Source organism: Mesoplodon densirostris, chromosome 6, assembly GCF_025265405.1.
Source record: "Mesoplodon densirostris isolate mMesDen1 chromosome 6, mMesDen1 primary haplotype, whole genome shotgun sequence".
In the NCBI taxonomy this organism is placed as follows: Eukaryota; Metazoa; Chordata; class Mammalia; order Artiodactyla; family Ziphiidae; genus Mesoplodon; species Mesoplodon densirostris.
This window is the reverse complement of record NC_082666.1, coordinates 123135703-123163652: the sequence shown is the minus strand read 5'-3', so window position 1 is coordinate 123163652 and position 27950 is coordinate 123135703. Positions and strand designations below refer to the sequence as shown.

Sequence of the window (27950 nt, the reverse complement as noted above, 5' to 3'; positions counted from 1 at the left end):
CTCATCCTACAACAGACCCCCTCCTCTGTGAGCCCTGACGCCCTCTGGCAGAACAAATGCTCTGACGGTCATGGCCCCACTGTGCCTCAAACATGATAAATAATTACGTCGCGTGGTGGCTGTCTCCTGAGTGTGGCAGCCTCAGGAGGGCAGGAATATCATCCACTCCTATGTGACTGGCGCACTGGCAGTCCCTCTAGGATTGGAGGAACTCAACTATAGAAAACGTGTGTGCAGACAGGTGAGGTCTCCTTTCCCCCTAACTCCCAGGCAACACACGGGACGTAAAATAACGTACTGACAGAAAGAGTTCTGTGAGAGCTTTAATGGCACAAAATGTTTGTAGCTACAAGTTATACATGGATTGTAAACTGTATATAATGATACAAAGTGCTAACTAAATAGATGAAGAATGCACAATCACTTTGGCTCAGTTAATTCCGATAATTTCAACAACTGGTTCACTTGAAAATTCATCTAAGTCTTCAGTTTTCATTTTTTAGAACAGTAGATGTTTTTACTGCAATCAAAGTAACTTGCTGCACTTTTCCATGTGCAAGTTTGTGCAGTTTTGCTCTTGATTATATTTACAAATATCTTAAGCCAGTTTTCATCAAACGTAAGAAAAATGAAGACTGCCTTTTCGTCCTCAAATTGTAAACAGGTGTAAAGCTTTCTAAACATTAATCTTAAAAATGTCAACTGTTAACTGTCGAATTCTCCTTTTCAATCACACAATCTGTTTCCATTCAACACAGATCTGGGTAGGAGCATAAACATTTACCCCAGATGTTAGAGTTATCAATAAATACTGCACGATTTCATCTTATGATTAAGTTCTACTGTGATCATGTATTCATGTTTTAAGTAATAGTCCAAAATTTCAGAGCTATTTTAAGAAAAAGGGCAGGACTAAATTTATTTTCAATGTTGGAAAAAAACCACAAATATACCCAAATTCAGCCACACACCTGACAAGATCACTACTGAATTTCAAAAGAGAGTAATGTGTTGCCTGTAAAAAGCTGCTTTTCTTTAAGTATAATTTTACTTTTTCCTCCCATGATACCAACTGTAATACAAATTGTATATTAGAACGGTTTAGCTCTTCAGTTCTCCTAACTTTACCGGCCTTTCCAATTTTATTCAGACTTTTCAAAGTCAGCGGGCCAGCAGATTTACTTTCTTCCCAAAGAAATATGAAGACTTGAAATAAATAGGTTACAGAAGGCAAGTCAAGTGTTATCAGATTTGTGAATAAGATAGAAACAAGGAATAATTAAAAAATGTCCAAAATTATTTAGACACCAAAATCTAGAAAGAAAAACAAAGTCAAAGAATTCAGAAGACTACTTGGATATCTCATCTTTCTTAAAGACAGCCAGCTACATTCTTGAAAAAAGACAGTCAGCAATTAATTTTTTTGTTTAATCTGTATGTTATTTTCCACTATAACATATCAACTTTACAAAACTTCATGTGAGAGAGAAAAGACTCAGGTAGTTTCTGCAAACTAGCAAACCTGGTGGTCAGAGTGCTTTTATTCAAGTCAACCTGATGCTCCTTATTTACTGAATAGATTGCTAGCCTTCAAATTAACAATGGTTCTCTAAATATTCAATGCCTATACCATAAACAGTAATTATTTATATATAAAACATATAATAGTATCCTTCAGAATCATGCTGTGTGTTCAGAAAGTCAATAAACCTACTTGAAATGACTGGTAAATCTGTTGCTTTCTAACAATTTGGTCCTAAAGCTTCACATGTGAGAAATGAACCAAAACGTATATCATTAGAGGAAGCTGTTGAGTGTTCTGGAACTTCAGGAGTTGAACATAACTGAAAAGATGGCTACAGGAGAAGGAAATGGCTAGCGCCTGCACAATCACAGGAATCGCCTTGGGCAGGTTGTACAGTAAACATAAGAAAGGGCGAGAGCAGAAGAAAACCAATGGCATCTCTTCAGAACTCTGTCAACTGTTCCCACAACCCAAGTCTGGTTTTCAAAGTTGCCCAAGTGCTTGAAATAACTCTGAAACAGTTATCTTCAGAGTTTAAAGGCTTCAGAGTGTAAGTGATGCTTCCTAAAACAAGAAGCCTGTATTTATACCACAAATTGGAACTCATTCCAAAGCCTCTTAGGAAAAAAGAAAAAAAGAAAAAAAACCCCTCAAAGTCATGAAAAATTCACATGCAGCTAATAAACATAAAAATACCAAACACACACACAGAAGTCCCCAAAGCAATTTCATAGATTACTAGGCCTGAGACATTCCTTACCAGAAATAAAGATTCTACACCATAGAAAAGACAGCATTGTAACATACTAGTATTAAAATCTGCTGATGTATTCTAGTTCTTCTATTTTATACCTATCATTTATATAGCTTGCCTCCTACAAATTAAAAGGCGCCATTAAGAGGCTTAGACAAAAAGTGGCTCCAAAGCTGGTTTAAAATAATTTTTTATTGCCCAGGATATTTTTTTTCTTGTGTCCTATTTTGTTTGTTTTTGTTTTATTTTTTAATAACTATAAATTCAAGCTTAGGGAAGCTTGCCTTTGTCTTGAAAAAAACAACAACAACAAAGCTTTTATATCATTTGCTAACCTGGTCTTGCTTTAAGAGAAAGATGGGAGTTATCTTGCAAGAGTAAAATTTATACCATGAATGATGCAGGTCTAAGTCTGGTGGTACTAAAAGGAGACGACAGCATTGTTGACAAAATTATAATCTGCTGGTGGCATTTGCAGAAAAGAAGCCCTTGCAAATTTCTAAACAACAGTAAACTCTGTTAGGAAATTCTAAAGTGTTTTACAGGCCAAAAAGGGAATGAGGTTAGTAAAATGCCTCAACAGAGTTTGAATAAAATATTGGATTTGAGAGTTACTGGAACTTGGGATATGTAAAAATAGGGTGTAGGTTGGGTCATGCTTACAATGGTCTCAAGTTCAAATAAACTACTGTGACAATACACCACTTCACAAGTCACACGCTTTCCCAGGGGCTCTTCTTTTCCCTCAGTAGGTGCTGGCAGAAGGTGTGCTGAGTCGTTTTCCAATGTAGATGCTGAAAGGAAACACAGTAAATCATGCTGCATCTGTTTCAACAGCTCTATACCAACTTGCCCACAGGTTGAACTGTACTTACAAATGAAAAATTTCAGCCATTGTATAAGGCTCTAAAGATCCATGTGTACAGTTCCCTAACACCCTGTAATCATCACTGACTTACTTAAAGCTAGTCATCAGCCAGCTAAACTGGTTTTCTATGATTATGTTTACTCATTGGGCAGGACTGGACATCACTGGGGCGATGATTAGACAAAACAAAGCCAGAGAGAACAGAGCCCTTCAAAGAGTAAAGCAGGGCCAACCTCCTGTGAGACGGTCTGCTGTGGTGGACAAAAAATCCTACTGATATTTCAGACACAAAATACATTAATATACCAAATTACAAAGCTGCCAGTGCTTTAAAATGCTCTTACTAACAGTTTAACTCTTAAGGATTAGGGCCTTATATTACTTTCCCATGCCAAGCAAGTGTCTGACCCTTATATAACAGAAGCAGAAGGGAAGTTAAGGAAAAGATGGAACTAGCCCCATATCCCAATGTAATAAAACCAACTTTACTTTTTAGAATCCTTTTGTTTTCTACGTTCATCTATAATAACAGTTACACTTACACCAGCAAGAGAAACAGTCTGAAGATTCATAAAAGGAAGAGATCCTCCAAGGTACAAAAGCCGACCAACCTCTTGAGGGCAAATGAACTACTGTGCAGTCAATGCTGCAGGGGAATGTGAACGCCTGCCCCATGCAGCATTCTCACATACTCCCTGTTTTGCTGCGTGCCATCACTGTCCTCACCCTCACAAAAGCAGATCAGGCACCCAGAAGACAGGAGGTCTGTGTGGGAAAGTCACGTATGTTTCCGAGTTCATTACCGTGAACATCTCTCCCATATGATGAGCTCCTTAAAGGAAAGATAAGAGATGCTGTACTTCTTCTGCTCATTATATACAGAAAAGGACCCACTGGGCATGCTCAAAGAGAACAGCAGCTATGTCTTAAAAATGTTTAACCACAAGTGTTTAACTCCTAAAATATTTCAAAAGTATATTTCCTCAATTGTTCAAATCAAGAAAAAAAGAAGAATTTAAAAGACATCCCTGGAGGAGTCAAGATGGCGGTGTGGGAAGATGCGGAGTTGGAGTCTCCCCACAACTAGGGCGCCTGCCGACAGCTGGTGGGGGACTCTGATGCCCAAGGAGACAGGAGAAGCCCAAAGTGAACCGGCGGCTTGCGGGATCTTGGTTCACGAGCCTAGGGTCAGGCCAAAGCTCCTGTGGTGGGAGATCCAAGTCCAAACCACTGGACTAACACAGAACCTCAGACCCCAGGGAATATTCATCGGAGTGAGGTCTCATGGAGTTCCTCATCTCAGCACCAAGAACCAGCTCTACCCAATAGCCTACAAACTCCAGTGTTGGAAGCCTCAGTCCAAACAACCAGTAAGACAGGAACACAATCCCACTCATTAAAAAAAAAAAAAAAAAATGGGATGGCAAAAAAATATGTCACAGATGAAGGAGTAAGGTAAAAACCTACAAGACCAAATAAATGAAGAGGAAATAGACAATCTACCTGAAAAAGAATTCTGAGTAATGATAGTTAAGATAATCCAGAATCTCAGAAATAGAATGGAGGCATGGATTGAGAAAAATTCAAGAAATGTTTAACAAAGATCTAGAAGAACTAAAGAACAAACAAAAAGAGATGAACAACACAATAACTGAAAAGAAAAATACACTAGAAGCAATTAATAACAGAATAACTGAGGCAGAAGGACGAATAAGAGAGCTGGAAGACAAAATGGTAGAAATAACTGCCGAGGAGCAGAATAAAGAAAAAAGAACGAAAAGAATTGAAGACAATCAGAGACCTCTGGGACAACACTAAACACACCAATGTTTGAATTACAGGGGTCCCAGAAGAAGAAAAGAAAAAGAGAGGGTCTGCGAAAATATTTGAAGAGATTATAGTTGAAAACTTCCCTAACATGGGAAAGGAAATAGTCACCCAAGTCAAGGAAACACAGAGAGTCCCATACAGGATAAACCCTAGGAAAAACACACCAAGACACATATTAATCAAACTAACAAAAATTAAATCCAAAGAAAAAAATATTAAAAGCAGCAAGGGAAAAAAAAATAACATACAAAGGAATCCCCATAATGTTATCAGCTGATTTTTCAGCGGAAACTCTGCAGGCCAGAAGGTAGTGGCAGGATATACTTAAAACGATGAAAGAGAAAAACCTACAACAAGATTACTCTACCCAGCAAGGATCTCATTCAGATTCGATGGAGAAGTCAAAAGCTTTTCAGATAAGCAAAAGCTAAGAGGATTCAGCACCACCAAACCAGCTTCACAACAAATGCTAAAGAAACTTCTCTAAGCAGGAAACACACAAAAAAGAAAAAGACCCACAAAAACAAACCCAAAGCAATTAAGAAGATGGTAAGAGGAACATACATATCGATAATAACCTTGAATGTAAATGGATTAAATGGCCCAACCAAAAGACACAGACTGGCTGAATGGATACAAAAACAAGACCCATATATATGCTGTCTACAAGACCCACTTCAGACCTAGGGACACATACAGACTGAAAGTGAAGGGATGGAAAAAGATATTCCATGCAAATGGTAATCAAAAGAAAGCTGGAGTAGCAACACTCGTACCAGATAAAATAAGACTTTAAAATAAAGACTGTTACAAGAGATAAGGAGGGACACTACATAATGATCAAAGGATCAGTCCAAGAAGAAGATATAACAATTATAAATGTTTATGCACGCAACATAGGAGCACCCCAATACATAAGGCAAATGCTAACAACCATGAAAGGAGAAACTGACAGTAACACAATAATAGTAGGGGACTTTAACACCCCACTTACACCAATGGACAGATCATCCAAGCAGAAAATAAATACGGAAACACAAGCTTTAAATGACACAATAGACCAGACAGGTCTAATTGATATTTATATAACATTCCACCCAAAAGTGGCAGAATACACTTTCTTCTCAAGTGCACGTGGAACATTCTCCAGGATAGATCACACCTTGGGTCACTAATCAAGCCTCAGAAAATTTAAGAAAATTGAAATCGTATCAAGCATCTTTTCTGACCACAACGCTATGAGACTGGAAATCAATTACAGGGAAAAAACTGTAAAAAATACAAATACATGGAGGCTAAACAGTGTGCTAGTAAATAACCAAGAGACCACTGAAGAAATCAAAGAGAAAATAAAAAAATACATAGAAACAAATGACAATGAAAACACAACGACCCAAAACCTATGGGAAGCAGCAAAAGCAGTTCTAAGAGGGAAGTTTATAGCTATACAATCTCACCTCAAGAAACAAGAAAAATCTCAAATAAACAACCTAACACTACACTTAAAACAACTAGTGAAAGAAGAACAAAGAAAACCCGAAGTCTGTAGAAGGAAAAAAATCATAAAGATCAGAGCAGAAATAAATAGAAATGAAGAAAACAATAGCAAAGATCAATAAAACGAAAAGCTGGTTCTTTGAGAAGATGAATGAAATTGATAAACCCTTAGCCAGACTCATCAAGAAAAAAAGGGAGAAGACGCAAATCAATAAAATTAGAAATGAAAAAGGAGAAATCACAACTGACACTGCAGAAATACAAAGGATTATAAGAGACTACTACAAACCACTCTATGCCAATAAAATGGACAACCATGAAGAAATGGACAAATTCTTGGAAAGGTACAATTTTCTAAGTCTGAATCAGGAAGAATTAGAAAATATGAACAGACCTATCACAAGTAATGACATTGAAACCATAATTAAAAATCTTGCAACAAACAAAAGCCCAGGACCAGATGGCTTCACAGGCGAATTCTATCAAACATTTAGAGAAGAGCTAACACCGATCCTTCTCAAACTCTTACAAAAAATTACAGAGGGAGAGACACTCCCAAATTCATTCTACGAAGCAACCATCACCTTGATACCAAAACCAGAAAAAGGTATCACAAAAAAAGAAAATTACAGACCAATATCACTGATGAACATAGATGCAAAAATCCTGAACAAAATACTAGCAAACAGAATCCAACAGCACATTAAAAGGACCATACACCATGATCAAGTGGGATTTATCCCAGAAATGCAAGAATTCTTCAGTATATGCAAATCAATCAATGTGATACACCACATTAACAAGTTAAGGAATAAAAACCATATGATCATCTCAATAGATGCAGAAAAAGCTTTTGACAAAATTCAACACCCATTTATGATAGAAGCTCTTCAGAAAATGGGCAAAGAGGGAACCTACCTCAACATAATAAAGGCCATATATGACAAACCCACAGCAAGCATCATACTCAATAGTGAAAACTGAAAGCATTTCCACTAAGATCAGAAACAAGAGAAGGATATCCCTCTCGCCACTCTTATTCAACATAGTTTTGGAAGTCCTAGCCACAGCAATCAAACAAGAAAAAGAAATAAAAGGAATACAAAATTGGAAAAGAAGTAAAGCTGTCACTGTTTGCTGATGACATGATACTATACACAGAAGATCCTAAGATGCCACCAGAAAACTACCAGAACTAATCAATGAATTTGGTAAGGCTGCAGAATACAAAATTAATGCACAGAAGTCTCTGACTTTCCTATACAACAACAACAAAAAAATCAGAAAGAGAAATTAAGGAAACACTCCCATTTACCACTGCAACAAAAAGAATAAAATACTTAGGAATAAACCTGCCTAAGGAGGTGAAAGACTTGTACTCAGAAATCTATAAAACACTGATGAAAGAAATCAAAGATGACATAAACAGATGGAGAAATATACCATGTTCTTGGATTGGAAGAATCAATATTGTGAAAATGACTATACTACCCAAAGCAATCTACAGATTCAATGCAATCCCTATCAAACTACCAATGGCATTCTTCACAGAATTAGAACAAAAAAATCTTACAATTTGTATGGAAACACAAAAGACCCTGAATAGCCAAAGCAATCTTGAAAAAGAAAAATGGAGTTGGAGGAATGAGGCTCCCTAACTTCAAACTATACCACAAAGCTACAGTAATCAAGACAGTATGGTACTGGCACAAAAACAGAAATATAGATCAATGGTACAGGATAGAATGCCCAGAGATAAACCCACGCACGTATGGGCACCTTATTTACAACAAAGGAAGCAAGAACATACAATGGAGAAAAGGTAGCCTCTTCAGTGCTAGGAAAACTGGACAGCTACATGCAAAAGAATGAAATTAGAACCCTACCTAACACCATACACAAAAATAAACTCCAAATGGATTAAAGACCTAAATGTAAGACCAGACACTATAAAACTCTTAAGAGGAAAACATAGGAAAAACACTCTTAAGACATAAACCACAGCAAGATTTTTTTTGACCCACCTCCTAGAGTAACAGAAATAAAAACAGAAATAAACAAATGGGACTTAAACTTAAAAGCTTCTGCACAGCAAAGGAAACCATAAACAAGACAAAAAGACAGCCCTCAAAATGGGAGAAAATATTTGCAAATGAAACAACAGACAAGGATTAATCTCTAAAACATACAAACAGCTCATGGAGCTCAATATCAAAAAAACAAACAATCCAGTTAAAAAATGGGTGGAAGACCTAAACAGACATTTCACCAAGGAAGACAAACAGATAGCCAAGAGGCACATGAAAAGATGCTCAACATCACTAATTATTAGAGAAATGCAAATCAAAACTACAATGAGGTATCACCTCACGCCAGTCAGAATAGCCATCATCAAAAAATTTACAAACAATAAATGCTGGAGAGGGTGTGGAGAAAAGGGAACCCTCCTGCACTGTTGGTGGGAATGTAAATTGATACAATCACTATGGAAAACAGTATGGAGGTTCCTTAAAAAAACGAAAAATAGAACTACCATATGACCCAGCAATCTCACTGCTGGACATATACCCTGAGAAAACCATAATTCAAAAAGAGACATGTACTACAATGTTCACTGCAGCACTATTTACAATAGCCAGGATATGGAACCAACCTAAATGTCCATCGACAGATGAATGGATAAAGAAGATGTGGCACATATATACAATGGAATATTACTCAGCCATAAAAAGAAACGAAATTGAGTTATTTGTAATGAGGTGGATGGACCTGAGAGTCTGTCATACAGAGTGAAGTACGTCAGAAAGAGAAAAACAAATACCGTATGCTAATGCATGTATATGGAATGTAAAAAAAAAAAGAAAATGTTACTGATGAACCTAGTTGCAGGGCAGGAATAAAGAGGGAGACATAGAAAATGGACTTGAGGACATGGGGTGGGAGGGCGAAGCTGGGGCAAAGTGAGAGTGGCGTCGACATATATACACCACCAAATGTAAAATAGTTGGCTGGTGGGAAGTAACAGCATAGCACAGGGAGACGGGATCGGTGCTTTGCGATGACCTAGAGGCGTGGGATAGGGAGGGTGGGAGGGAGGCTCAAGAGGGAGGGGATATGGGGACATATGTATGCATACGGCTGATGTGCTTTGTCGTGCAACCAAAACTAACACAGTACTGTGAAGCAATTATACTCCAATAAAGATCTATTAAAAAATAAAAGAAATCCCTGAAAATTTAATGAATTGCAGGTAAATGTGGGGTCAATTTTAGACGGAAAGAAAAATGCTGTCAATACAAAGAGAAAACAGTAGTAACCCCACCCAGCTTTCCAGTTGCACTCAAGGACTACTCGATAAAATGGTATATTTTCCCATTTGGGAAAGAGAAATGCTCACATCAACGCCAACTTTATACACTAAAGATTGATTTACTTTAAAACTCAGCTTATCTTGAGTAATTTATAAACAACAACAACAAAACCCAAAAAGAAAAATCAAATATAGAAGAGCTCACTTTAAAATGAACATTTAGGGTAGTAAATCATATGAACAACTTATTTTCAAATAAGAAAAAACTCTACTCTTAAAAAATGCTTATTGGATAGGTATCCCCCGCTTTTCGAAAGTTTGCTTTTCATTACTTCGCTATGTAGGTTAGACCTATGTTAGTACCTGTTTTTGATAACTGAAAGAAATTCGACGAGGATTTTCACTTTCATAAAAAAAGGCAAAAAGTGAACAGTGTTCAGCAGTGGTTCTGCAGCGAGCTGTTACAGAGGAAACGCACTCCGAGCAGTGAGAGCGCCTCCTTCCCAGGAACCACACTCAGCACCTCAGCATCCAGCTCCCATAGCTTTGAACTGCATCTGTGAGCATCTGTGCTTTATCTCGATGTATGCTGTGCATCAGTTAGCAAGATGTGTCCTAAGGTAATTGCTTCTTCACTTTACACCATTTCAGCTTAAGGAAGGTTTCATAGACATGTTCTACTTTCAAAGAGCGGGGGAACCCTATATACCAAAAGTGAATCGACTTCAATAATTCTTCTAAGTTCACCCCACTTGCGCTGAAACATTAAAAGGACAACACAAACTGCTTTCACATATATTTCTTACAGCTGGAAATAAAATCTGTGAATAAATGAATGGACGAAACTTCAGGCACTGACCAGTACTTACCCTAGCCCCAAAGCCAAAACATGGGAAAGGAAGAGAGATGGAATGAACACCTTAAGAAATTCTGCAGAGAAAATCCCCCCTTTCTTCATGGCTCCACTTTTTCTCATGCTTAAGGAAACGGAACGTTTAGGGTGTCTGAAGTGGAACTCCCTGGGGGAAGAAATGCAGAGGCAGGTGTCAGAAATGCATTTGCTGAAAATATCTTGGGAATTAGCAAGCCCACACTACATGCACTGTGTCCACTGAAAAGAACCATGTACTGACTTACTTAGGTGGAATGTTTTCAGGTCTACTGGACCAGTCGGACACCCAGTCTACACTTTTCTTCAAAGCATCCACTTCTTTCTCTCCTTCTGCAACTTCTTCTTCTGACTGTAAAGGCGAATTCACATTTTAAAAAAGGAGAAAAGGAAGAATGATCCTTCCTACTACAGAAGACAAATCTAGACAGAAAATATACAAAAATCATAAGCTTGTGCGTCAATAAATTTTATGTAAGAAAGATGTCATTTTTCCAAAAAGGCTGACAAAATGATCTAAGATCAGAGTATTTAACATCTTAAAAAAAAACTTGGGAGGGAGACGCAAGGGATGTGGGAACAGATGTACATGTATGACTGATTCACTGTGTTATAAAGCAGAAACTAAAAAAAAAACAAAAAAACAAAACTTGAGTGAGTTTCACTGTTATGTCTAAACACAGAATATGAACCTGAGATTTGAATTATTCCTCAAGTAAAAAAAAGAATATGAATCTGAAAAAAGTATATTTGGGGATATAGTGTAACTAAAGTGTGGAAAACACTGATAATCGTTGAATCTGGGTGATACATGTATGAAGGGCCATTGTAATATCCTCTTTACTTTTGTATGCATTCAAAATTTTTCATAATTAGAAACAAAGGGGAACATCAAAAAGTATATGCTAACAAATACAAAGTAATGAGAAAATAAATAACTGGGAGTTGGGCTGAGGAAGTAAACAATTTATAATAACTTTAAATAACTAGTATTTATTAAGCATTTATCAAGAGACAAGCATCAGTCTAAGCACTTTACATGCATTAACCTTTACCTTACAACAATCCTGTAAAAAAAGGAACTATTACTATTCCATTCTACAGATGAGGAATCCGAGACATAAATTAAGTGACTGCCCAAGTTTCTATAAGCGGTAAGTAGCAGGGCCAGTATTCAAACGCAGGCAAATGGTCTCTATAGCCCCCGCTCTTAGGCATTAGGTTTTACTCCCTAGAAGGAGATTTTTAGACAAATTGCTATCTAAACATTTTCAAAGGTTTATTCAAAACTATTTAAGCCAAAAGTTTTAAGAGTAATTTATTTAATACAGAGTAAGAGCTGGACATCTTCCACATCAAATAAATAAAAAAAAGTCCTTTTCCTTGCTAATGATAATAATCTAAAGTTTCAGGCTAAGAACAATCAAAATTTCCAATAGCTTCTCTTTCCACAGACCCCACAAGGATGAGAAATTCCTAAAAAATGACACAGCATTATTTATTCAGTTTTAAGGAATATAATGCTATGACCTCAAACCAAAGGGTCTCAAAGCTAAGAATTATTTTGATTTGTTATTTTGTTTGGATAGAATTAAAACTTTTATTCTCTTTTGTAGGTAGTTATGAAAATTCTCTGAAACAGCTACTCCAGGAAGGTAGCTTCAGAGAATCTGTAGATATAGATGGTCCCTTTTGCTACCAAACAGAAGGTAAAATCCCTGTGGATTTTTGCTACCCTGGTACTATCATTCTTATTTAGTTCTGCTGGACTTGGCAAATACCACTGAATGACATAATGTAGGCTTTAGGATTAAGCTTGTTCCACTGAGTATTGAGATTACTCAGAATCATGAGTTGGCTCTCTGGAGTAAATCTGAAAATACCTTAAATCAAAAACGATAAATTGTTACAATTTACTTATAGATCAGCCTGTGCCACACAACACCTCATTCAACACACTGCAGGTCACTTCTGTTCAGTTTCCAACATTGGTCTTAAATATCGCTTCTAAAACTGCTCAAAGATTCAGGTTTAAATGTGTGAACAAGCTAGTATTTCATACTTCCCAAAAGAATGAAAATATAATAAGATTTTATTCTAATTTTTAAAGATGATGATCTTTGGGCTATTATTAAAAAGACAAAAACAAAAACAAAAAAAACAAAAACTTCCCAGATCAGTTTAGAATGCTTGCCTTAAGAATAAGGACTGTAAGCTCTCCTCATTCACTACTGCCCTGTGCTTCCTTTTATTAATCTTAAATTTGCCAGCTTTAGGCTCTAAATTGCCTTCTGATTCTTGGAATTTCAGAATATGGTAAAAATGCACTTAGTCTAATGAAGTAATATTCATGCCTTTATCCAAATCAATAACCCTCGCTCCACACCTATATCTATTCAGACAGAAGATTCTGATCATTTCAGCCTATTATCATGGGCAGTCCCTTATCTTCTAATCACTTACATTTTCCTTCTCTGGCCCACCTCAAGCTCTCTTAGGTCTCTAAATGTGGCTATTAAACTACATAGCACAGAACAGATAAACCACAGTTTTACAGGAGGGAAAAGGAAGACATTTTCAGTTTGTATCACCTTCCAATGACACCCGACCCTGTGCTGGCCTATTTGGTCCCAGAAACACACTGAAAAACGCCTCTGAGAGACAATCTACCATCTATTTTCTGCTACAAAACTGACTCTTGAGGACCATCATCCTAAAAGTCCAGTTTGAACAACTTTTTCCTAAATGCATTACACCGTAGGCTTCCTTGTACCACGACTCACCAGACATGTTTTAGTTCATTCTCACGACCTTGTGAGCTCCTCTGAAATCAATCCCATTCATCGACTTATTTTAGTAGAACAGGGGCCACAGGCCCAGACAGCCCTGGTTTCAGTCCTGACTCTATCACTTACTTGCTTTTGATCTTAGGTAAGTAACTTAATTAAGACAATGCTTCATTTTTTCCAATTCATTCATGGGCATTATGTCACCTCTTTCACTGGACTGAGAACACTACAGTGGGAAAAAATTAAAAAAAAAAAATTTTACACCTGGAATATATCTAGTAAATATTAGCTCCTTTCCTTCCTCCTCCTAAAAAAGCTAAAAATGTCATATATTCCTCATATAGACGATCTAAAAAATTCAATAAGAGCAAGTACCATTAAGTCCTTTATTAACTGTTTTTAACTGTTTCCTAACCCTAAGCTTCCTTCTAATTCATGAAAAAAAAATCCACCTTCCCAAACCCTAAAGTAACTAATTTTTGAATTATCATTTCCTCAATTAAAAACAAGCAATGTAAAAGGCTTTTTGAAAGTTCAAGTATATTATTCCTATGGATTTCTCTCTTACTAGAAATCTTACTCTAAAGGATATAATGTTTTTTGTAAAGGAGTTAGATTGCTTTTTCAAAAATGTAACCTGGTTTAAATTGACTGATCTGGACTTCCCTGGTGGCTCAGTGGTTAAGAATCTGCCTGCCAATGCAGGGGACACGGGTTTGAGCCCTGGCCCGGGAAGATCCCACATGCCGCGGAGCAACTAAGCCCGTGCGCCGCAACTACTGAGCCTGAGCTCTAGAGCCCACAAGCGACAACTACTGAGCCCATGTGCCACAACTACTGAAGCCCGCATGCCTAGAGCCCATACGGGCTCCACAACAAGAGAAACCACTGCAATGAGAAGCCCGCGCACCGCAACGAAGAGTAGCCCCCGCTTGCCACAACTAGAGAAAGCCCAAGCGCAGCAACGAAGACCCAACACAGCCAAAAATAAATAAATAAAATAAATTTATTTAAAAAAAAATTGCACTCTGACACTTGCAGGTGATCTGACACATCAATAAAGTCAATGAACATTCTAAATCATTAATGACAATTATTTATTTATCCCAAGTTTTACAATAAAAACTTTTGTAAGCTTCCAATACTATATCCATCTATATTTCCAACAATGTCAACTCCTAGTGAAACTATATTTAACTTCTCTACCTTAAGGAATCCTGCATAATTTAGGTGAATTTTGTCTCTAGCTTGATTTCATTTCAGACGCAAAAAAGTTTTCACACCTGGTTCTACAACCACCTTCTGTTTCATTTATTCTGTGACCTTAAATAAGACATGTGCCTCAGTTTTCTATTTATAAACTCAAGAAACTAGCCTGGAATATTGGAATGACACATTACAGACAAGAATTTCCCAATTCTTTTAGGACCCAAAATTCTTAGCTGTAAAGGAGCACGACGATGACCACAGCAGCATAAATTCCAACATCAGAAACTGAATAACTTAAAATGGCTTCGAAGTATTTTTCTAAAATTTTTATTGGAGTATAGTTAATTTAAAATGTTGTGAATGTTGTTAGTTTCAGGTGTACAGCAAAATGAATCCGTTAGTTATACATAAACATTTATCCACTTTTTTAGATTCTTTTCCCATATAGGTCATTGTAGAGTACTGAGCAGAGTTCCCTGTGCTCTACAGTAGGTCCTTATTAGTTATCTATTTTATATATAGTTCTGTGTATATGTCAATCCCAATCTCCCAATTTATCCCTCCCTCCCTTTCCCCCTGGTAACCATAAGTTTGTTTTCTATATTTGTGACTCTATTTCTGTTTTGTAAATAAGTTCATTTATACCATTTTTTTAGATTCCACAAATAAACAATATCATATGATATTTGTCTTTCTCTGACTTACTTCACTCAGTATGACAATGTCTAGGTCCATCTATGTTGCTACAAATGACATTATTTCGTTCTTTTTTATGGCTGAGTAATATTCCATTGTTCAAACTATTTTTAAAAGTCTTCATATTCTTTACTACATTTCAGCAAAACAGACTTAGAGATTTGCATTTTTCCTAATTATCTAATGCAAATCAGAAAAATAAACAAACATACACACACACCTGAGAGCTATGGTCCCTGCTGGTGTGCATTTCCACATCAAACATGATCTGCCCATCTTCTTGTGGGGAAGGGCTAGAAGAGAAAGACACATTTATAGCCATTAGTTTTAATTCTCATTTTGTCAAATAAATTAGCCTCTACTGGAGATTAGAAAATTAAAAGTTATAGTGGTATGTTTTGAAAAAGCAGCAAATCAGAAAGTATACCATAACCCCATGTAAGAAAAAATGAAATTGAGCACCCTTACTCCCAAATGTTCTAGAATTTTTCAGTGGTGATAAATTCCTTTGCAATGATAAATCTGCAACGGAAATACTACCTAAAGATACAAGACTGTCACATTTTCTTATTTTTACTCTTTTTCCAATAAAAGTAAAATGATCTTCAAATTCAGAAACTCTGGTTTGGGGTTCTTTTTCTCAAAGTTCTTTCATCGTTAAACAATTCACCAGCTATTCTCAAAGTGTGAAAGCAGCTCTTAACGACTCTTTCAAAGGGTCTTTGAGGTTAAAATTGTTTTCATAATACTATCAGGATTTATTTGCCTTTTTCATTCTCATTTTGCCATGTGTGTACAGTGAAAATTTCCAAAGGCTAAATTATGTGTAATAGCACAACAGAAAGAATGTAAAAGCAGGTGAGAATCCAGCTGTTTTCTATTAAGCCAGATATTAAAGAGATTTGCATAAATGTAAGACAATGCCACTATTCTTACTTATTTTTTTGGTTATGGAAAACAGGTAATTTTTGTTTAAAAAAGTTACTTATGTTAACATGTAATAGGCTTCTTGTTGAATGAATGAATACATATCTTTTTTATGTTCTCAGTTTTAATTTCTAATATAGTAAATATCAAAATATATAACCCACATAAACAAAAGATCTTTGGGGTCCCCAATAGTTATTACCAGTGTAAAGGAGTACTGAGACCAAACAGTTTGAGAACCACTATTTTACTTATTTTTGAAATACTGACTTTGAGATATTTCAGAGTGAATTTTATAAACTTATAGCAAGTGATAACCTTTAACAAGTACAAGATATATTCCCAGAACTATAAAAATTTACAGATACATTTTTAGACAAAGATACATGGTCACAAGCTGTACTTGATAACAAGAGATGAATACAATGTGCTAAGTGCTATTCTTAGCTTTATCAATGATTCCTTGTGTAACCACAGCGAGTCACTAGATCTTTCACTACACACCCCACCTCCCCAAATGTAAACTCAAGTGGGCCTGAAGGATGCTCCAGGCTTAACTTGCTCAAAGGAATAGATATTAACTATCAACGCTGTCAAGAGCATGTGTACAATGGTAATATATACAGATGCTGGTGAGACTGACTGGAAAGTTAAGTAAGATCACCAGTCTCTGACTATTATAACTGATGTAGGAGATTCTTAAATGGGGGAAGGAAAAGTGAAAAACTGGTTCCATACCAAACCACCGTATTATTGTATTTAGAAAATTTTTGTCTTGAACGAGAAATCTCAGGCTATAGCACAGGAACGACGTAGAACGAGGGACTCTTGTTGTCCTCAGTGTACTGTTATTATGCTCGTAACACTGCTGGATTCACAGCCAGAGATCAAGTTAAGGACCAGCCTTACAGAGCCCTGACCAGGTCAAGGCAGCAGAATGACCAAGTCAAAAAGCCAAGAGAAGCACAGCTCTACTTTGCACTCTTCTTACCACTGGCACCAAGCTCACTTAGACAAACACTCAACGTTTCACTGGCAGACTGATCCATTTGCGATGCATTATTATCCTGGCTCATGTTAGGGTCAGCTGGGGAGCTTTTAAAATTTTCTCATGTCGGGCTTCCCTGGTGGCGCAGTGGTTGAGAATCTCCCTGCTAATGCAGGGCACATGGGTTCGAGCCCTGGTCTGGGAGGATCCCACATGCTGCGGAGCAAGTGGGCCCGTGAGCCACAACTACTGAGCCTGCGCATCTGGAGCCTATGCTCCGCAACAAGAGAGGCCGCAACAGTGAGAGGCCCGCGCACCGCAATGAAGAGTGGCCCCCGCTTGCCACAACTAGAGAAAGCCCTCGCACAGAAACGAAGACCCAACACAGCAAAAATAAATTAAAAAATTAATAAAAACTCCTACCCCAACATCTTAAAAAAAATTTTTTTTCTCATGTCTTGACAACAGAACAAGATTCTCTAGGGATGGGGTCTGTGCACTGGTATTTTTAAAAGCTTGCTGTGGGAATATAGAGTGTAGGTTGGAAACTCCTATAATAGGCTGGAGCACAAAGCAAAACACATGGGGGTCTCTTCTAACAACCACCACAGTGACAAAAATATACCGACGGAATAATTTTTAAATATGTACGAAAATATACATAAATTAGCTTGGGGACGAATAGCCAACAATCCTAAAACATTTCCGCCTACAAGAAGCACTGCTTAACAGCCTCAAATCTAGAGATGCTGGCAATTCAGATGACATGAACTGTGAAGACATCCTTAAATGTTCAAGTGTTAGATATCCCAGGAGAGCATTACTGAGCTAGAGTTGTAGGCCTCCCCTGAGACGTGACCAGTGACCCAGAGCCTGAAGATGTGTAAGCAGAGAACAGAAAAGTGCCCAAGTGCACCCGCCACATCTCGATTTACATGTTCAGAAACCTAACTGAAACACGATCACGGGAAGATGAATTCGTATTCGATCACAAGTATAACTGCAATCAGAAATGACGTAAGATGACCGAAGGCCGGGCAGGTGATCTTCTCTCTGCTCCATGACAGCACCAAGTGAACAGCAGGTTACGGGACTCACCAGTACTTGAACACATAATAAAAGGCTTATCAACAAGCCCATAAGCAGCAGAAAACTTCAGAAAACCCATCGGTGAGTCTCACAACATAAATGTAACATAATATAAACGTGATTCTCAAAAACAGACTAATGTCGTAGCTCCCAGCATTGGTGGCAAGCTGCTCAGAGAAGAGCCATCTGCTCTGCTTCTGCTCATGACAGGAGCCATCCCGGCTCTTCAGAAGCACAGGGACACGTGAGGGATGTGACTGGGAGGTGGGCGTGCCAGAGAGCCGTCAGACCAGTCCTCCGTGGCCTTGGTGACATCAGTGGATCGTAAGTCATGGAGGCACTTCGAACATGATTTAACTCTTGATTCTCCTTTTCTACTTTTTCTGATGAGAAATAATATGTACCACACACACAATTTTTACCAAGTATAAAAATCTGGAAGAAGAAAAATGGCTATCATTCCATCCCCTAGAGATAATCACTGTTGACGTTTTTAGACGTCCCCTTAGTCTAGTTCCTGTGTATCTGCATTTTCTACATGGCCAATCACAGTGAACTCTTCATTAGCCAGAAGATCATCCAGTACCCCAGAATGCTAATACTATGGTTCTCACTGGTCTAAGAACGTTCAATATACCACTATGTCACGTAATACCTAGTCCCTCTGGAAAGAAGAGAAGCTTGTACTGAAGAATAAACTAACAACTCAGTTTCACTCTCCTCATACGTGTCTGTATTCTTAGCTCTTTCACCACATGCAGTCCTTAATTGAAGAATGTCTCCCCAAGGCAAACAGAGAAAAACGAGGTCTGAAACAAAACTTCCTCTGAGCTCTAAGGAAACTCAATGGCCGCCTTCAAAAGTAACTATCTTTACAGACCTTAGTTGGTGCTTCCACCGTGCAAATACTGCTATACAACAAGCTGAATCAACCTGTACTTTCTGCGACTCAAACATTTCCTGAATGTCTACTATATACCAGCATCGTTGACTGTCAAGGGTACAGAGGAGATGAAACAGGATCCCTGCCTTTTAAAGCCTCACAATTTAGAAGGGAGGGCAGAGATTACAGAGGTAACTGTATTTGAGGCAGAAAGAGCTGTGAAAGGACAAAGGAAAACGGGAGAAAGTTAGGTTAATTCTGGAAGTAAACACTTACACCGCTGACTTTTAAACTAGTAAACATCTGAAAACGACACGATCTGAGGAAACGGATTTAAGCTGAGGAAAAAGTGGGCACTCCTGTCCTTGTCAACGGGCTATGTGATTTAAATACACACGCTGCAAGAAATCGGGAGTTGTAAATTTTGTCAAAGGAAGATGTAAGCGATTCATTTTTTCTAGTGGGAGGTAACCTTGCAACCCATCCGTTTCCAGAATTCCACCAAAACGTGGATCGATCTCACTTACCTGTCGCAGTGAGAACTGCCTCGTGAACTGCTCTGTCCGGATTCATGTTGTGCATCCAAAAGAATCTTCTCCATGTCTCCATTGTGGATAGAGGAGGAGGAGGGTACGTGCTCTAGACCCCCGTTTTTCCCGTTGCCATTATCACTGCCATTGCTGCTGTCCATGGGGAGCTCCACCCAGGAACCTGTTGGGACGAGTCAGATAACCGCAGTCAACCACAGCAGGACAGGAGTCTCTCGAGTGCACACAGCGTGTGAACATGGTGAATTCAGATAAGAATTCTGGCTCGCCTCAAACCAAATGCCAAAGCATTCTGAAGAAAATAAACAAGGAGCAATAAAAGTCTGAAAATCTATATAGTTCTGCTCCTGAAGGAGCTCGTGCAATCAACTGATTTAGAAGAAGCTGGACTTCTAAAATGGGTATCTTAGAAGATGTGTCTTTCAGCCAGTTTTCTCTCTGGTTAAAACTTAATTTACATACAATACATACTTGACTGAAAATTTTTAGGTTGCTTTTCAAAAAATAAACAGCTACTTTATTACCAGACAGGGTACTTAGGTTTAATATTTTAATTACATATGTATTCTTTCCACAGTCTGCCTCAGCTATTTAGTTGTATCTTCTCCACCTGTATTTAGAAACTTCATAAAGGTCATCTAAGTATGTTAACAACGGTGCCTTAATTAGCACAAACAATTGAGACCTTCCTGGAGAGGGAACTTAAATCCAATCATCAACATTTCAATTTGTGTGCAAGTCTGCGGCATAAAATGAATGCAGCTGGCTCTTACCTAAATCAGGTGAGAACGCTTAAAAACCCTAAAAAAAAAGCTTTATCCCTGTCCCACACATTACCTTCTTCCCTTGCTTTATGCCTCACTCTTTCTGCTTCTCCTTTCTCTATGCACTAAACATACCTTGCAAGCTTGCCTTTTCTCTCTTCTCTCCCACCAGTTCCCACTTTCTAGGGTTTTCATGAAGCCTCGTTGGTTTGGGGCAGAAAACCAGGCATCTGCTACAGGCCAACACTGACGCGGCCTCAGGCGAACAGTCAAAGCGGGTGGAGCCACAGGAAAGGATGGGGGCCTGGTAATTTGGACTGGTCTTGAAAATATTGGCTCCATGAGTTTGCTGACTACATGAAGGTCCTTGAATTCTAATAAGCATTGACAACTGTCACCAATAAAACAACTTCATAACAAAAAGAGAGTGGTGTATTTTTTTTTCTGATTTCCATTCCTTACAACAAATTTTGTTTTAGAAAACATAACCAAGCAGGTTGGTGGAGCCATTTCTCTAAACTCCAAGCACAAGTGTTAGAGAGAGCTCTGTGGCAGAACAGTCTTCCATCCGTAAATCAGAGTAAGAGGCTCAAACCCTAAAATGCACTCTACATGAGATGACCGCTAATCCAGGCCCAGAAGTGAACTCAACATCACCCGCCTACAAAGGAAAAGCTCAAAGGTAGCCCTGGTTGGAAATCTGACTCTCCCACTTACTATGACTTCCTGAGCTTCAGTTTCCTCATTTGTAAAACAGAGATGATTACATAGTACCTTCCCCCCAGGGTTGCTGTGAGCATTAAACAGAGCAACACAGGTAAAGTGCCTAGTAAACAGGAGATACTCATCAATACACTAGTTAAAAGAGCTGATATTTGCAATGTACTTAGAACAGGGTTTGCTCCATAGAAGTGAAGGTACTCTTTCCCTCTTTCCCCTCCAAGGTGGTCCCAGTGGCTGTCAGAGTCCCATCATCACCCCCGGTTCTTTGGGACTGTACTGCCAAACAACACGACTCCATGACATCTCCATGGTCTCATTCTGTGCACACACAAAAATGGACACAGACTAGGCAGTACTCAAAATGGATGAAGAAATTCAACTAGCAAAGCTAATAAGACAGATCTAACACTGAAGGTCATTTAACTAAATACGTGTGGAGCGCCTCTGGAATGCACAAGACAGACACCACGAGCATCCCTAGATTTAGAGCTCTACAAAATATTTTAACTGAACAGAGCGACAGAGAGAGAGGTATATGATGAACAAACTGTTTTTTTCCTACTCCCACTCTTTCTAGGACTGTCCAATTTATTCTACACCAATGGGACCAGTTCTTGTACAGAAGCCCAATGTGAAAAAAATAAAAGGCTGGAGGTGCTCTGGCAGAAGCAGAACTAAGGAACCAGGAGTTCTAGATGGGTCTCCGTGGAAGCCAGTCTTCTCTAAAATACAATTAACGTTCACTTGAAGCAGCTGATCAGAGAGAAAAAAGGCTGTAACGATATCAGGTTTTCAAAACCTTGCTTTTTTGAAGGACTTCCACACCCATATCTAAATTCTACCTTCTACATTAAATATATGTAAGTAATCATAATGTAGGAACTTGAGGAGACTCACCCAGAAAAGCTTAGTGAAAAGGACCTGTAATTGCCTTAACACTCTGTAACGTAACTGAGGGCATCTCTACTCAAGGCAGACAATACCTATCGGGCATGTATTAGCATAGTGGCTCGGAGCACAGACTGAATCCAGACTCTCCTTCTACCCTCTATCACGTCCAGTTGTCCCAGACTCCCCTTCTCTCACATCAAATTGTCACAGCCTAGACAGGTCACTTAACCTCTCTGTGTTCCAGTAACCTCTCTATGTTCCAGTTTTCTCATCTGTAAAATAGGGATAATAACTGTGTCTACCTGAAGGTGATCAAAAGGTAGAAACTTCCAGTCAGGAGAGAAATAAGTCCTGGGGATGTAATGTACAGCATGGTGACTATAGTTAATAGCTGTATTGTTTATTTGAAAGAAAAGAGAGTAGATCTTAAAAGTTCTCATCATAAGGAAAAAATTTTTCGTAACTCTGTGTGGTGATGAATGTTAACTAGACTTACTGTGGTGGTCATTGCAAAATGAATGAATAAATAAAATCATTATTTTGTACACCTGAAATTAATATAATGTTATATGTCACTTACACCTCAATTTAAAAAACACACACACCGAATGGTTGCCTGCACATAGTGGGGAAAAAAAAACAAAACACCACATCTACCTCATAGGGCTGTTGGGAGGATGACAGGAATAAAACACAACGAAAAGTTCCGAGTACATAACAAGTGCTAGGTGTTAGTTACTATTATAATTATACTCAGTATCTTTTAGAAACATTTCTTACTACAAAATTAATGCATTCCTTGAAAATGTAAACATCAGTACGTGAAGGAAGAAAACTGATACCTCTCCTCCCAACCTCTCATTCCTACTCCTAAAGGAAACTACTTTTAACAGTTTCATATGTAGACTTCCAGAGAATACTTTTGTTTTCTGTGTTTTGCTTTTGTTATTACAAATAAAAACAATGGAATTGTACTGTATATATTTTTCTGTAAGCAGTGTTTCTTACCTAACAACTTGTTGATGTCTTTCACTGTCAATATATATTGCCTTACCTTATTCTTTGGAACTGCACTGCATCCCATCATAAAGATATACCATGCTTTAAACCATTATCCAAATGGCAATGGTTAATCATCACCCAAATGATTGTTTCTAATATTTTGTTATTACAACCAGGACTTCCATGAACATTCTGCTGGGTAATCTGGCAATACCCATTAAAAGCCTTAAAATGGCAGATTTCCTTTAACTCTTAATTCTGTTCCAGTAATATCATCTATGGAAATAATCAGTTCTGCAGAGAAAGTTAGGACATAGATATCCATTAAATGTTTACATACTTAAAGCAATTATACTCCAGTAAAGAAAAAAAAATTTAGATCTGAAAAAAAAATGTTTACATACTAGCTTTATCTTTTGAGTAAAGTGGGAAAAATCAAACTTATCTTTCTCAATAGATGAACTACACATACCTTTTTCTCATCTCTTAGTTCATTCCTGATTTATAACCTCCGAATTTCTTGACGTTCTAACACTACCAATCCTCACAAAGTCCCTTTTTAGTTGGAAAGGAAATAAGACATGAGGACTGTGCTGTCCAAGCAATGCAATGCAGAAAAAAAATCTCAGAGTGAATTCCCTTCCTAATAAATAAGCTTTAAAATTAAAAACTGGAGGCTCTATTATATTAAAAGACTACTTACAAACTAACAATGGTTCTCTTACGCCAGGTGGTACATATACACACTACAGGAGCTATTTTCTAGTTTAAGTCTGAGAACTGCTAAGAGGATTCAGAGATGCACGCTTCTACATTCTGTAATACAGTTCCTCGTGAAGGCTGGTCCAGTAATTGTGATTTGCATTCATGACTGTATGCTGTATTTACTCTTTATAATTTTATAATCACCAGTTTAACCCTCTTGCAAGGACAGTGAGCGAATGGGGGAAGGGAGAAAAGGAAAAAGAATATTTCTCATTCTTTCCCCAACTTTTCAATTCCATGTGTAACTCATCCTAACCGGGGCTAACACATTTCATCATGTCTTATTTTCTTTCCTCAAAACATGTATTTTATTTCAAGTACCTGATGCTGGGATCCAGACTGAGAACATTCACTAACATTTTTCTAAAAAAACACAGTATTATAAGGCATTGGAGTTTCACGTGTCATAGCCTTAAAAGCCTTCTTGCCATACTGAGGAAGCAAGTGCATCATAGCTGTAGATATTTAAAAAGATAAAAAAGGCTGTACTAAAAAAAAAAAAAAAGAAGAAAAAGGCTGCACTTCCTACGTGAAACAATAACAAGAGTTTTATTACTACCATAATTTTCCTCATATTACCTACTGAATTTTATGACATAAATGTCCAATATTCTTAAGTAACTTGATAGTTTTCTCTAGAATAAAACTATCAACTGGAAAATAGCCTTTTAACTTTGGAAGTAGTTCAGATATTTGTCCACTAATTTGTAATGAAAGCGAACAGTCCCCATACAAGGATAAACTTTAAAAAAAAAATCAGAGAACGGTTTCATTATTCCAAATATTTCAATAATTTTCTATTAAAACTTTGATCCCTGAACTAAAGATAATATCCCAAGCCAGAGATAATCTGAACAATGAGTTCATCTCCTGTTTTTCAGAGTTGTGCAACTTTATGCAACAAACAACTTCAACTTATCAGCAATTCGGATAGTATTAGATGCCTGAATAAGTTGTTTTGCTCAGTGCCCAAAAACCACTTGAAGGAATCAATAAGGCTTCTTGTTTTGTTCAGTCCAGTATTGTATAATGAGCTAAAAAATAGTAAAAGACGAGAGGAGTGTAATGAAACATGGCACTTATCTGAAAGCTTTTCAGTAACATTTAAAAGCAGCTCACCCTAGCTCAAATAAAATACTTTCTATCTAGCAGATTTCCCAAAGCAACATTTTGATATCGCACACAGGCTGAGCATTCTTGCACTTCTGTAAGAGCTAATACAAACGTAGCAGTACCTGATTGGCCAAGGACATCAAAGACCTCAGAGGTCTGTCAGGACACGGAGGAAAACCATCACATAGAGCTCAACCCCATTTTTCTGTTACATGGTCAAAGGAAAAGAAAAATTCCTTTGCTTTCTGTGAAGTCGGGTACACGTACTAACCAAACAGCTAACTTGTAAGTATCACAGGAAAACTGGAGTACAATTAAGAAACAGTACATTAAAAAGAGATCGATAGGCAGGTCACCTCTATACATTAGGTGGCATAACGCTGAGAGAATAAGAAACACACATAATCAGGGGATTGTGGGCCAATGAAAAGAAGTGTCCTGAGAGCAACACTAGATCGGGTGAAAGTAAAACCTCAGCTCTAGGACCTAGCCTGCCGTGAACTTGGACAACACACTTTACTCTAGACCTGTTTGTTTTTTCTATTGAAGTAGAGTTAATTTACAACGTTGTGCTAATTCCTGCTGCAGAGCAAAGTGACTCAGTTATACATATATACCCATTCTTTTTTTCTGTATCTTTTCCATTATGGTTTATCCCAGGAGATTGGATATAGTTCCCTGTGCTATACAGTAGAACCTCGTTTTTTATCCATTCTAAATAGATAAAAGTAAAATTGGACAGTTATCGCTAAAGTTTCTTCCCGTTCTAAAATCACACGGTTCTAAATATAGGTAATTAATTTAAAAATGCATATTAATATGTGAAGCAAAGAACATTGAAACACACAGAAATTAATCTTAATTTACTGTGGGAAATATCTAAATCTTACATTCTAGAACATAAGACACTTAAAAAGTTTTTAAAAGTCAACATTTAAAGAATCACCTAATCAAAAGATGGAGCAAAAAGAATAAGCAATGAAAACATCTTGTGAGGACAGGAACTCTCTTCCCTAAAATAGTTGTTAGGCCACGCTGGAACACCTCCCTCTGATGAAAGATCTTAGAGTGCCTTTAAGTGTCATTTAAGCATCCAACTGATTTTCAAACGACTTCATCTGGCCATACGCTAAATGTCCCAACCACCTCTTTCAAAAGGTAAATTACAGGAAGGTTAAGGCAAGAACCTTTCCAAGACTTCCAGCGAGCTTTAAAGAACAGGGAATCACCTTAGAACAAGATGTCTAAGCACCAGAATGTTAGCAAAAGCAACTGTAGTTGGTCGTAATTCGATACTGCCATTAACTTTCAACCGCCCCAGTGTACCAATGTATTTTTAATCCCGTTTCTGAAAATTCATTGCCCCAGACTCCGTGATCTGTGTAATCTTGGATGGCTCAAGAAGCTGTTCGTAAGCAGGTTTACAGGACACACAACCCCAGTGTTAAAAAAAAAAAAAAAAAAATTACTTGAGCAACTCTGAAACATCTTAAAAAAAAAAGTAGTATAGCCTCCTCACCCACCCCCGTCACGTGATACAAGTAACCACTAAATTACCAAATAATTCTCCTGGCCAGTTTATGCTAACAAAGGAACGCAACGAGAGGGCTTACATTTTGAGCCCTGGGGGAAGGCCGACCCAGTGAGGTGGGGTCAGCCGGGCTTGGCCCAAGGCCTGCCGCACACTTGACCTCCCGCCCGTCCCTCGCCCGCCCCCTCCTCTCAGTCCGCCGCCCGCGTCCATCCCCTGGCGTCCCCGCCGCACGTCCCCATCCCTGCCCACGTCCACTTGGCGGCCCGCTCCGCCCACCCTCCCTCCCCGCGCCCCAAGGCCCGCCCCTCCACGCCCCGATTGGCTCCGCTCAGGGGCCCACCACAGGTGGGATCCGCTCGACCCCCTCGTCTTCCCACCCACCTACCATTCCCAACGGCGAACCCAAGCAGCCCCCCACCCAAGACCCCAGGAGGGAGCTGAGCCAGGTCTGGAGGAAGACAGGAGCAGCTCCTCCTGACAGGTGATGGGAGCTGTCAGTCACCCGCACATCCTAGGCCTTGACCAATGGTCTGCCTCCTCCTCCCGCTCCCCGCGCGGAGCTGGCGGCTGCGGCCCGAGCAGCTCCTCCTCCCCCATCCCCTTTACCGAGCCCGCCGGCCCAGCACTCACTGTTGAGGCCTGCTGGTGGGGGCAGAGACTGTTCACCTTCCTCCCAGTTGTTGTTGTTGTTGTGCGGGGGCGGTGGCTGCTCTACTAAGTGAGACGACATTGTCGGGCGGCTGGAAGAGCTGCGACCGCAGCAGGACCGTCTCTGGTTCTTGGGCAGCAACACAACAAGCCGAGTCCCCCGCCCCCTTTTCTGCGCCTGCGCAGTCCCTCCCCTGGCCCTGACGTCAGGACCCGCCCCGGCCACGTGATGACAACACAACAAGCGACGGGGCGGGCCGGGGGCGTTCCCAGGCGAGCTACAGACGTGGAGACGCGGGAGTCACGCTGACGCGCGCGCCAGGAATGAATTCCTGCGTGTCATTTGTACCGGCCGGATGGAGTGAGGTATGCGGCTGGAAGTGGGGTAGAGGATGGGGAGACGTGTGTAATGAGGAAGTGCAAGGCCCTCAGGTGCTGGCACGCAGGTCTCCCACACCTACAAGACCAACGTTATTTATCCAATACGTGAGCATTTCTTTTTTAATATCTGTAAGGACTCAGGCTGTAATAGGTATCGTGGTGACACAAAATAAGCAAAAGTCCCCGTGCCTCCCCGTCATAAATCTAAAATAAAGCTGGTGGAACACTGACACGCCAGTGGGCAATGTAAGGCAGGCCAGACTTTTTCGCTGTTAAACAATTTTTTTAAAAAAATTAATTACAAACAATACACAATCATTCTAAAAA

The 27950-nt window shown here is 38.8% G+C and overlaps 1 protein-coding gene across 2 annotated transcripts; it reads right to left on the bottom strand.

Moving 5' to 3' along the window:
* Window positions 1-307: 307 nt before the first annotated feature.
* Window positions 308-27409, bottom strand: BNIP3L (BCL2 interacting protein 3 like). Of its 2 annotated transcripts, none has more exons than XM_060102589.1 (6): window positions 27225-27409; window positions 19782-19965; window positions 15588-15660; window positions 10922-11025; window positions 10654-10803; window positions 308-3073 (listed from the first exon to the last, which is right to left on the bottom strand). In XM_060102589.1, the coding sequence occupies exons 1-6, from the start codon at window positions 27322-27324 to the stop codon at window positions 3025-3027; spliced, it is 660 nt and encodes a 219-aa protein (XP_059958572.1). In that variant the 5' UTR covers window positions 27325-27409; the 3' UTR covers window positions 308-3024. The 2 variants fall into 2 exon arrangements, with proteins under 2 accessions (XP_059958572.1, XP_059958574.1); XM_060102591.1 differs by having other exon boundaries at window positions 10704-10803.
* Window positions 27410-27950: the final 541 nt, after the last annotated feature.

Coding starts and splice junctions, on each gene's coding strand:
- BNIP3L (XM_060102589.1), bottom strand. CDS start 27,324: ATGTCGTCTCACTTAGTAGAGCAGCCACCGCCCCCGCACAACAACAAC. Junction 11,026..15,587: donor GCAGGGACCATAGCTCTCAG/GTGTGTGTGTAT, acceptor TCGCCTTTACAG/TCAGAAGAAGAAGTTGCAGA. Junction 3,074..10,653: donor GTTTTGGCTTTGGGGCTAGG/GTAAGTACTGGT, acceptor GTTTCCTTTCAG/CATCTACATTGGAAAACGAC.